The sequence below is a fragment of the Vombatus ursinus genome, unplaced genomic scaffold, assembly GCF_900497805.2.
Source record: "Vombatus ursinus unplaced genomic scaffold, bare-nosed wombat genome assembly UNPS02014794.1, whole genome shotgun sequence".
Classification (NCBI taxonomy): Eukaryota; Metazoa; Chordata; class Mammalia; order Diprotodontia; family Vombatidae; genus Vombatus; species Vombatus ursinus.
Window position 1 is genome coordinate 16,675,321 of NW_020954572.1, and position 11,901 is coordinate 16,687,221.

Sequence of the window (11,901 nt, forward strand, 5' to 3'; positions counted from 1 at the left end):
ATACAAAGAAAGTCAAAAGACAGTCTCTGTTCTCAAGGAACTCCCAGTCTAATGGAAATAAGACACAACCAGGTATGAACAAACTATAGGCAGTATAAATTGTGGATAGTCTCACAAGGAAAACACTAAAATTAAGGCGGACCAGGAAAGGCTTCTTGCAGAAGGTTGGACTTTAGTTGGGAAGGAAGCCAAGGAAGGTGGGGATAAAGAGGGAGAGAGTTCCAGATATGGGAGAGAGCCAGTGAAAACTACATGTATAGTAGTTTTTCTGAATTCTTGTGGGACTTTACATTCCTCCCCATGAAATTTCATGCTGCACCTTTGGAAAGCGGAAAGCTCTGATTCATTCCCCAAGCTGGTTGCTATATCTTCCTCCCTTGTTTTTTCTGGAATGTCTGTTTCTTCCCCCTAAAAACATGCACAAAGTCTGTGTAAGTCAAGGAGAAGAGCAATGGTTTAGACATGATATTGAGGCCAACACACATATTTCTGTATAAGAAGAAAGAGAATTACCATCATATCTAGTCCCTGGTTGTCCATATAGTTCTCCCTTGGAGAGAGTGAAATAGATTCTTTCTCTCCTTCTTTCTCCATATCTTGTTAGCTTCTTTCCAAGCTAAAAAAAAAACACATAAAACTAAAGATTGAGTTGAAAAACCCATAATTTGAGGACAGAAACTTTTTCCCAGTTGGGGCCACTGAAGCATCAAGTCAAGTCAACAAGCATATATTAAACCCATACTATGTGTCAGGCACTGTGCTAAGCATTGGAGATCCAAAGACAGGCAAAAAAAAAAAAAAAATCAGTTCCTGCCCTCAAGAAACTCACAGTCTAATGGGAGAGATAACATGCAAATTACAATGTACAAATAAGACATATACAGGATAAATTTAAGATAATCATACAGAGCTAGAGAGCTAACATTTATATAACACTTAAAAGTTTGCAAAACACTTTACAAATTTCTCATATTATCCTCACAACAACCCTGGGAGGTAGGTACTATTATTATCCCAGTTTTACAAATGAAAAATCTGAGGCAAACAGAGGTAAAGTGACTTGCCAAGGGTCACACAGCTACTTGAGGCCAGATATGAACTTAGGTCTCCATGACTCCACATCTAACACTCTATGCTCTAAACCGCCTACCTGCCTAAAGGTGAAAGGAACTAGGAATTAAAAGGACTGGGAAAGGCTTCTTGTAGAAGGTGAAATATTAGCTGGGACTTGAAGGCACCCAAGGCGGGCAGGAGATAGACATGAGGAGGGAGAAGACTCCAGGTATGAGGCATAGCCAGTGAAAACGCCTGCAGGGGCAGCTAGGTGGTGCAGTGGATAGAGCACCAGTCCTGGAGTCAGGAGGACCTGAGTTCAAATCTAGCCTCAGACATATAACAGCTGTGTGACCCTGGGCAAGTCACTTAACCCCAATTGCCTCACTTAAAAAAAAAAAAAAAGAAAATGCCTGCAGTTGGGAGATGAGTGTCTTGTTTAAACAGCAAGGACACTAGTATCACTGGGTCACAAAGTACATGGTATGGAGGAGGTATGAGGTGTAAGAAGGCAAGAAAAGGGTGTTGGGGAAAACAGCAGAGACAGAGGAAGTTAGGAGACAGTGACTGAGAAAACTGAGCAAATGAAGACAAGGGGATTTAAAGTATTAAAGGAACCAGGGGACTGAGATGGTTAAGGGAATGAGGAAAGAAAAATGCTAAGAGGACACACCAGTTTACTATCTATAGGTTAAAGTCTATCATAGGTAACTGCTTAGAGTAGCAGAAACAGGTATACGTGATGAATCAAGCAAATTGTGCAAGGAGTATGAATTCTTGTACAACCATCTTTGCTCTATAAGGTTTCCCCCTTTGAGTATGAACTAAAAGGTGTGAAAGATATGAAGAGGTAAAAGTCAAAATTGGGAAGACTTCCAAGGTTGAAGCAGATATCCTCAGGACTATAGTATAATATTGGCTGGTTGTTAATTTCTGCTTGAGACCCTTTCCCATACAACAGCTATGGGTAGTCTCTCTTTGTCTCAGGGTTTAGAATCTAGCTACCCCTCAAAAGCAACCAAGCCATCCTGTCATATCTAAAGAAAGCTTTATGGTAAATCCCTGTGGGACACGACCTAAAAAGATCATGTCAATGTCCACCTTAGATTTATAAACCACTTCAGATTTTTAAAAATCCATGAATAGACAACAAAACAAGGGTAGGTAACTTAGAAACCACTTTAGATTTTTAAAAGACATGAACAGACAGCAGAAGCAAGGATGGGTATCAGGAACACATTGCACAAAACGAGATTCACCTGAACAGTAATAGAATTAACTGCATTTAGTCATTCTCCCTTAAGAGAAGCCCCAGATATGATCAATTAGTCCTCTTGTTTACCTTGATGTGTTAGTTTCTGCTGGATGTCCTGGACACCCTTGGGAGAGTGCTTCTGAGGGAGTGAATGTGGACTCAGAGCACCCAGCAGATAAAAGGGGTGGGAACAAAATGTCATGTGACTCTGAGGAGGGGACTTGAGTGTGGAAGGACTTAAACGGGTGGAATCTGCAACTCTATCTCTGCTATTTAGTCCCTCTTCCAGTAAAGTTAACCAAATCACTTCCACCTCTTTGGCCAGGTTCCTCATTTGTAAAATTAAGGGGTTGGCATATTTCCAGAGGACTGATGAGGAAGCATACCACCCACCTGATGATCCATTCAAGATGCAGAATGAGACACACGTTTTCAGACTCAGCCAACGTGGGCATTTCTCTTGTTTGACTATTCTCATGGCTTCTGTTTTTCTTTCTTTTAATTGGATGGAGAGGTGAGAAGGATATAAAATGAACGTTTGTTCATTAAAAAGAAAGAAGAAGAAAAATAAAACTTACATAAAAAGGTACAATAAAATAAAACAAAATATCCCCAAGAGAAATACAACCAAAATGAAGGTATTGCCCCCAAGCGGCTCACAATGAAAAACAGGAGAACAACTGAGATTCAAGACAACTGAGTCTGGAGACACTAATGACAAGCTTTAACAACTTTGCAATTTTGTCCAAGGTTGGTCCTGTCTGCTATAAATGGACAAACCAAGTATTTAACACCTATTTTTGCCTTGCCTGGTGTCTTCAAGTTAGGTTAACAGTTAAGTTGGGTACCTTGTCTGGCACTGTGGGATGTGCAGGGGGATATTGAATAAAATAAAACATAGTGCCTCATCATAAGAAGCTCATAATCTCTCTCTTTTTTTTTAAGGCAATTGGGGTTAAGTGACTTGCCCAGGGTCTGCATGAGTCTCAAGTGTTTGGCCTGAGGCCGGGATCTGAACTCAGGTCCTCCTGAGTTCAGGGCTAGTGCTCTATCCACTGCACCACCTAGCTGCCCCCAAAGCTTATAATCTCTTTCGAGAGACAATACAAACTCCTAGGAGATACTTAAAAAAGAAAGCAATATTGCACAGATTTATGTCTAAAGGACTCAGGGCGACACTAGTGTTAGAAAAATCACAATTGTAGGAGTTCAGAAAGAGGATACATGAATGTGGGTAGGAGTAACTGCCTCTAGGCATCTCCACTTGGATGACAGGCTGTCACCTCAAAATGATTCTGTGGTCTTTCCTGACCTCACTTTCCTTCCTTTTTCTCTCTTTTTGATTATGCCTCCTTCTTTTTCTCCCCTTCCAGGCTCCCCTTTAAAAATATACATATATACATACCTTCTAATCCCTGCTCCAGAGCTGGGTTGCAGCCTGCCATCCAGTACAAGATGAATGATGCTAAATGGGTGTGCCATCTCTGTCCTTGCATTCTCCTTTTCTTGCCCCAACTTCCCCTAAAAAGCTTATTATGAAAGATATTTTACTTTCCTTGAACACCCAAAAATGAAGAAAGAGAGAAAGTTATTGCAACCACTTCACTCAGATGAATTGGAAGCTCCCTTAAGAAACTGTGGGGCTCCTCAGGCAAAAGTCTTGACAGAGGTTGAGTCTCCAAGCAGAAGGAGGGGCTGCTCTAAAAGTACTGGCTCCACCCTCCTAGGCATAGCACAAGAGGACAACCTGACTCCAGATTTGGATTTCCTTTCTCAGGGTCTTCCTCACCTTAGGAAGAAGTAGCCAGTACCTAGCATACTATTCAGACTACTTGCAACCCCTGGGCAAACACCCAACCCTTCACTCCACTCCTCCCTCCTCCACCCCCACTCCCCAATAAAACCCTCATTCATTTCCTCTGTCTCCACTCCAGGGGGGAAAGTCCAAATGTTATTTCTCCACTTTCAAATCTACTTGTGAATAAATGCTTCTCTTTCAAGTGCTTTCCTATGACACAGTATCAACATATCATACATTTAGAGCTGGGAGCCCGACCTGTTCATCTTGACCCCTTGAAAGGGGTCAAGATGTAGATTTCTGCTTGTCTATGTTAAATGGTTATATTTCAAAATGTTCATGGACTAGGATTAATTGTTGAATTGATTTGTAATGGTGAAAAAAAGGTATCCTAGTTCTTTTGAGGGGTTGTCATTGTGATCACTATGTGATCCAGCCCTCACAATAATGATCCTTCAGAGTAGGTAGGGCAGGTCTTATTTTCCTGACATAGGAAAAGACTTTCTCAAAGTCACACAGATAGTAAGAAACAGAGGCAAGAGGGGAACCTGGGATTTCTGACTCCTAATCCAGCAGGCTTTCCATATACTACCTCTATGGCAAGTTAATGGAGACCACTGACCAGAGTTCTCAAGTCCAGATGAGACTATAACCAGGTTGAGTGTCAACTTAGTTTATTAAAAATGAAAGCAAAGACATACATGAGAAGACCCCTTGATACAGAGTACAAAAGTGTCTAGGTCTGCAGGCAAAGCCTGATATATTTGTGGGTTTTCAACTCAACTTAAAGGTATAGGGGGAGGAGAAGGGTCAGCCCCTTCTGGGAACCACTAGAACATTGAAGCAGGATGTTCTTGTTTATCATGAGTTGGGGAGGGGGCATCTGCAAACCACAGGACTGGTTTCAGCCAGTTCTACCTAGCTCTTCAGTGGGTTAGCTCCGCAGGTACAGCCAAAGTAGGGTTCCAAAGTAAGGCAGGTGCAAAAGATCACTGGTATGTCAAGGTTGAGCAAGAGTCAGATTGTCTACTAACCAGTCCATTCTGTCTTGAAGCTCTCCATCCTTCTCTTCCTCCAGTCCTATGGAATAGGGTAACTCAAGGAAGACATTATATTCACAAGGCAGAACTTTAGAGAGAGAGAGAAAAGTGAAAAGGAAAGTCAGCTATTTGGGTGGAAAGTAAAAGATACTAAGTCAGAGGACCCAGATTCAAACCCTATTTCTGACACCACCTGTGGGTGACAAGCCACCCTACCTAAGCCTCCGTCTTTTCATCTATAAAATCAGGTCGGACTACATAACCTCTGAGCTCCCTTCCAGCTCAAGACCCATGGTCTTAAGAAAAAGAAAAGGAAATAAGTTTTCTTGTCATAGAGATTGGACAGAATCGAGCCGTTGCTAGAAGAGTCAGTAAAGCCCCTAGGTCAGAGTGAGGTTTCAAGCCCAAGGAAAGGCTTGAAAGCAGAATTTCCTCTTGGAGTCCCTCACCACATTCAGCATTAGATACAGTGGGACAGCCTGAACCCAGATTTGGATTTCCTTTCTTGGGTGTCCCTTCAGGTAATGCAGAAGTCTGACTCAGTAGGGAACACTTGACCTGCTGCTGTTAGGATTTCCATGCAGCTTTTGGTCAGATGACTCGAAGAATTCAATTGACTTCAACAACCATGTATTAAGCATTGTAAGGGTGAACTCAAAAGTTTTTCAGGCTTTTTCTTACTATATCTCCATATTTATGAAAGGCCAGGAATCTGGCTAGGTAGGAAGGATAATGACTTTGCTCTCTGGGCTTAGCTTCATGGTCTTTGCCTCATCTAAACTTATTTACGTGGGAGATTGGAAAGGACTTGGAGAGGAAAAAAATTGGGAAACACTGAATCCTAAAGCTGTTTGGCTGTTATCAAGCATTTGAATAGTCCTTACATGGATAAAGATCAAATATAAACTAGTTATCAGATATTAAAATCAGAAAGTATCAGGAAACTGAGAAAAATGATAAAATATGGAAATAGTCCAATAGGGGCTATGGAAGGAGAGGCAAACATACACTGTTAGTGGAGCCATGAATCAGTCTAGCCATTCTGGAAAGCAGACTGGAATTGAGCTTTAAAAAAAATTTTTTTTAAAAAGACTAAAATGTCAATACTCTTGACCTAAAGATTCTGGAACTAATTACATATTACAGGTAGGTCAAAGACAGAAGGAAAAGTTCCACATGCATAAGAATATTCATAGCAGCATTTCTGGTGTAGCAAAGAAATTTCAGCAAAGTAGATGCTCATCAATTGGGGAATAGCTAATAAAATGTATTACATAAATGTAAGGGAATATTACTGCACCAAAGAAATGAAATAGATGAAAAATTCAGGGAAGCATGGGATGACATGTGAACTCATGTAGAGTGATGCAAGTAGAACCAAGAAAACAATATATTCAATAACTCTATAATAACAACAATATATTCAATAATTCAATAACTTCAACATTTTATTTTTTTTTAAATCCAGGTTTACGAGATAAGGTCAAAATGGGTACATAATTTAGACATAAAGGGTGATACAATAAGCAAATTAGGATTATTTTACCTGTGAGATCTGTGGACAAGGGAATAATTTATGACCAAACAAGAGATAGAGGACATTATGAAATGCAACATGGATAATTTTTATTACATTAAATTAAGAAGGTTTTACATAAACAAAACCAATGCAACCAAAATTGTAAGGAAAACAGAAAATCGGGAAACAATCTTTACAGCAAGTATCTCTGATAAAGGCCTTATTTCTCAAATATATAAAGAACTAAGTCAAATTTATAAGAATACAAGTCATTACCAATTGATAAATGGTCAAACAGGCAGTTTTCAGATGAAGAAATTAAAGTTATCTATAGTCATATGAAAAAATGCTCTAAATCACTACTGATTAGAGAAATGCCAATTAAAACAACCCTGAGGTACCACCTCACACCTATCAGATTGACTTATATGACAGAAAAAGAAAATCATAAATGTTGGAGAAGATGTGGGAAAATTGAGACACTAATGCATTGTTGGTGGAGTTGTGAACTGATTCACCATTTTGGAACTGGTTTTATGAAAAAGCCAATAAAATAGATAAACCATGGGTTAATTTATTTTTTTAAAAAAAAAGAAGAAAGCTAAATTACCAGTATCAAAAATAAAAAAGGTGAATGCACCACCAGAATCAAGATGAAATTAAAGCAATTATTAGGAGTTATTTTGCCCAATTATATGCCAATAAATCTAACAATATAAATGAAATGGATGAAGACTTACAAAAACATAAATTGCCCAGATTAGCGAAGAGAAAGCTGAATACTTGAATAACCCAATCTTAGAAAAAGAAATAGAACAAGCCATCAGTGAGCTCCCTAGGAAAAAATTCCCAGGACCAGATGGATTCACAAGTGAATTCTACCAAATATTTAAAAAAACAATTAATTCCAATACTATATAAATTATTAGACATAATAGTCAAAAAGGAAGTCTTATAAAATTATTTTAATGGAACAAATATGGCAGTGATACCTAAGCCAGAAAGAAGAAAAACAGAGAAAGAAAACTATAGACCAATTTCCCTGATGAATATTGATGCAAAAATTTTAAATAAATACTAGCAAGGAGATTACACCAATATGTCACAAAGATCACACACTATCACCAGGTGGGTTTTATACCAGGAAAGCAAGGCTGATTCAGTATTGGGAAAACTATCAGCACAAAATCCACAGAAATCATATGATTATTTCAATGGATGCAGAAAATGCTTTTGACAAAATACAACATTCATTTCTATTAAAAAACACTAGAAAATATAGGAATAAAGAGAACTTTTCTTAAAATGATAAGTAGTATCTATCAAACACCAGCTCATTCCCCTGTAATGGGGATAAGCTAGAAGCCTTCCCAGTAAGAGCAAGGGTGAAGCAAAGATGCCCATTATCACCACCATTATTCAATATTGTACTAGAAATGCTAACTATAGCAATGAAAGAAGAAGAATAAATCAAAGGAATTAGAATAGGCAATAAGGAAACAAAATTATCATTCTTTGCAGATGATATGATGGTATACTTAGAGAATCAACTAAAAAATAATCAAAGCAGTTAACAACTTTAGCAAAGCTGCACGATATAAAATAAACCCACATCAATCACCAACATTTCTATATATTACCAATAAAGTTCAGCAGGAAGAGATAGAAAAAGAAATTGTATTTAAAATAACTGTAGGAAAAACCTGGAAAGACTTATTATAGACTGATGCTGAGTGAAGTGAGCAGAACCAGGAGAACATTGTATACGTTAACAGCCATATTGTGCGGTGACTAACTTTGATAAACTTAGCTCTTCTCAGCAATGTAAGGATCTAAGACATCTCCAAAAGTCTCATGATGGAAAATGCTATCCAAATCCAGAGAAAGAACTATGGAGTTAGAATGCAGATTGAAGCATACTATTTGCTCTTTTTTTCTTCTGTTTTGTTTTATTTCTTCTTTCTTGTGGTTCTTCCTATTGGTCGAATTCTTCTTTACAACAAGACTAATGTGAAAATGTGTTTAATAGGGACGTATATGTAGAGCCTATATCAGATTGCACACCATCTTGGGGAAGGAGGGGGAGAAAATTTAAAACTCAAAAGCTTATGGAAGTAATTGTTGAAAACTAAAAATAAATTAATTAAATTTAAAAAAATAAAAAAGACACTCTCTTTCTCCATGAAAAAAAAAATAAAATAAAAAAATTTTTAAAAAACAAAATAACTGGGGCAGCTAGGTGGCACAGTGGATAGAGCACCGGCCCTGCAGTCAGGAGGACCTGAGTTCAAATCCGGCCTCAGACCAAACACTTGACACTTACTAGCTGTGTGACCCTTGGCAAGTCACTTAACCCCAATTGCCCTAAACAAAATAAAATAAAATAAAATAAAAAAATAAAAAAAATAACTGTAGAAGAACATAAAATTTATAAAAGGGGGCAGCTAGGTCATGCAGTGAATAAAGCACCAGCCCTAGAGACAAGATGACTTGAGTTCAAATACAACCTCGGACATTAACTAACGGTGTGACCCTAGGCAAATCACTTAATCCCAATTGCCTTCAAAAAAAGAAAAGAATTGTAGACAGTATAAAATACTTGGGAGTTGCCTATTGCACTGAGACATCAAGTGCTTTGCCCATGGTCCCAGTACCAGTACAAGTCAGAAGGAGGACTTAAATCAAAGTCTTCCTAGCTCTGAGGCTAGTTCCCTATCTACATGGCTCCCTCTGACATAAAGGATATACATATTCATAAATTAGTACTAGTATATCTGAAAATCAGTGATGACTGAGAGAGATAGAGTTCCAAGCACAATAAGTTTATTAGCAAGGCTAGCAATAAACAGGGTCTCAGAAACCAAAGACCTCTATGGCAGAATATAGAGCATTCTTGTAGTCTAAAAAGAGAAACTAATCAAAATACATATTCATGACATAAATATATTTTCATAGAATTTACAAAAATAGGGAAGTATGACAGGAATAGTGAAGTAGGTTGACTTGTAAGATTTTTCTCGTGGCATTTCTTAGTGGACTTTAGTGACTAACCCTACTTTTTCACATTGACAAGCATAAGAGAACAGGAAGCCTCCAAATAAGAAACTCCAATTAGGAGAGAGTACTACTTTCCCATTTGGGCTGGGAGATGGTCATAGTTCCTCAAATCTCAAGGCAATAAAATTTACATTAAGTGGAAGAGGGAGTTTCTGCTTATACTATAGAATTGAAATTAATTAAATGGGAGCCTTGTCAAATTCCCAGTTCCCAATTCACAGTACCCACCGATGTATTACTACAGATTTATTCGTTAATAAATAGGACGGACAATGTGGATCAGTAAGGTTAACAAGTACCACTACTGGCCCTAAAAAAAGCCCTATCCTTTCTCCCACTCTGAGGCTGTCTACTTTGGTTTTTCATGCTGCTGTTTTCAGAGCTAATTCTGGGAGCCTGTCAATTTTTGGTACTTCCAAAATGGTATGATCTAAGGAGATGTGTAGTCATCAAAAAAGTCACTTCATTAGCACTTTAAGGTTTGGAAAGCACAACATATATGTTAATTCATTTATGTTATTTCACATGTAATATAATGTATCACATCCTCGATATTATGCTAATCTAGATGTACTGCTCTATGGCCAAGAAAGACTAAGCAAAAAATATAATAGAAACAGAAGAGCAAATGAGTACTTTACAACTGTAACAGAAATAATGAAACATGAAATTGCAACATACTGAATGAAGACACCACCAAAGAATCTGTATCCGTCATTCCTGAATTGTTCACAATCATCAAATCATGATCATGGAAAGAGGAGCCAAAAATCCTCACAGTTTGGAGCCATGTTGTGTTAGGTCATCACAAAGCAGTAAGTCCCTACTAGGCCCAGGAGCCTATTATTGTAATTTGACTCTGTATTCCCATTCCCATTCTGGTAATGGCTATACCAGTTAAGAGCAGTTAGGTGGTGCAGTGGAGAGAGCATTAGACTTGTAGTCAGGAAGACTCCTCTTTCTAAGTTCAAATCCAGCCTCAGACACTTTGTAGCTGTGTGACCCTGGGCAAGTCACTTAACCCTGTTTGCCCCAGTTTTCTCATCTGTAAAATGAGCTGGAGAAAGAAATGGCAAGCCACTCCAGTGTCTTTGACAAGAAAACCCCAAATGGGGTCATGAAGAATTGGACATGAATGAAAAATGACTGAACAAACAATGCCACCACCATTTAAATTGATTAAATACTGATCTGGATTTTACTGGCTTACAGTGACTACTTTAACTAGTCAAAAGCCCAGAGGTTTCATAATGATATCTATTAACCATCTCCACTAGGATGAGCCACTAGAGTATACTCAGTTTTCATTTCTTCTAATTCCAAGTATTAGTTATTTGCATAAATGTAATGATAATAGATCCTGTTACTGCTGGGCTCAAGTTGAGTAGGGCAACCCCTTCCCTCCCTTTCTTAAAAAAATTAATTAATTTATTTTTAGTTTTCGGCATTCACTTCCATAAGATTTTGAGTTTTAAAATTTCTCCCCCTCCCACTCCTCCCCCCTCAAGCTGGCATACAATCTGATATAGGCTCTACTTATACGCCCATATTAAGCATATTTTCCCATTAATTATGATGTAAATAACAATTAGAACTAATGGGAGGAACCACAAGAATGATGCAATAAAATAAAACAACAAAGCAAAAAGAGAGCAAATAGTATGTTTCCATCTGCATTCAGACTCCATGGTTCTTCCTCTAGATGTGGATAGCAATTTCCATCATGAGTCTTTTAGAGTTGTCTTAGACTGCTGTGAAGAGCCAAGTCTATCAAAGTCAATCATTGAACAATGTGGCTGTTACTGTGTACAATGTTCTCCTGGTTCTGCTCATTTCACTCTGCATCAGTTCATGTAAGTCTTTCTAGGTTTTTTTGAAGTCTGCCTGCTCATCATTTCTTAAATCGCAACTGTATTGCATTATATTCATATACCACAACTTGTTCAACCATTCCCCAATCAATTGGCATGCCCTCAATTTCCAATTTTGGGCCACCACAAAAAAGAGTGGCTATAAATATTTTTGTACATGTGGGTGCTTTTCCCTTTTTTTATGATCTCTTTGGGATACAAAGTTAGAAGTGGTATTGCTGGGCCAAAAGGTATGCATATTTTTATAGCCCTTTGGGCACAGTTCCAAATTGCTCTCCAAAATGGGTGGATCATTTCACAACTCCACC

The 11,901-nt window shown here is 38.2% G+C and overlaps 1 protein-coding gene across 1 annotated transcript in view; it reads right to left on the bottom strand.

The window, feature by feature from the left end:
- SLC28A2 (solute carrier family 28 member 2) overlaps nt 1-3,943 on the bottom strand; it is a 61,305-nt gene extending 57,362 nt beyond the window's left edge. The window contains exons 1-4 of the mRNA XM_027870018.1: nt 3,714-3,943; nt 2,702-2,803; nt 514-616; nt 320-408 (exon numbers count right to left, since the gene is read on the bottom strand). Of these exons, the coding sequence (XP_027725819.1) occupies nt 320-408; nt 514-594 (170 nt within the window). The 5' untranslated portion in view covers nt 595-616; nt 2,702-2,803; nt 3,714-3,943. The remainder of the gene's footprint in view (nt 1-319; nt 409-513; nt 617-2,701; nt 2,804-3,713) is intronic.
- Between the last annotated feature and the right edge of the window lie 7,958 nt (nt 3,944-11,901).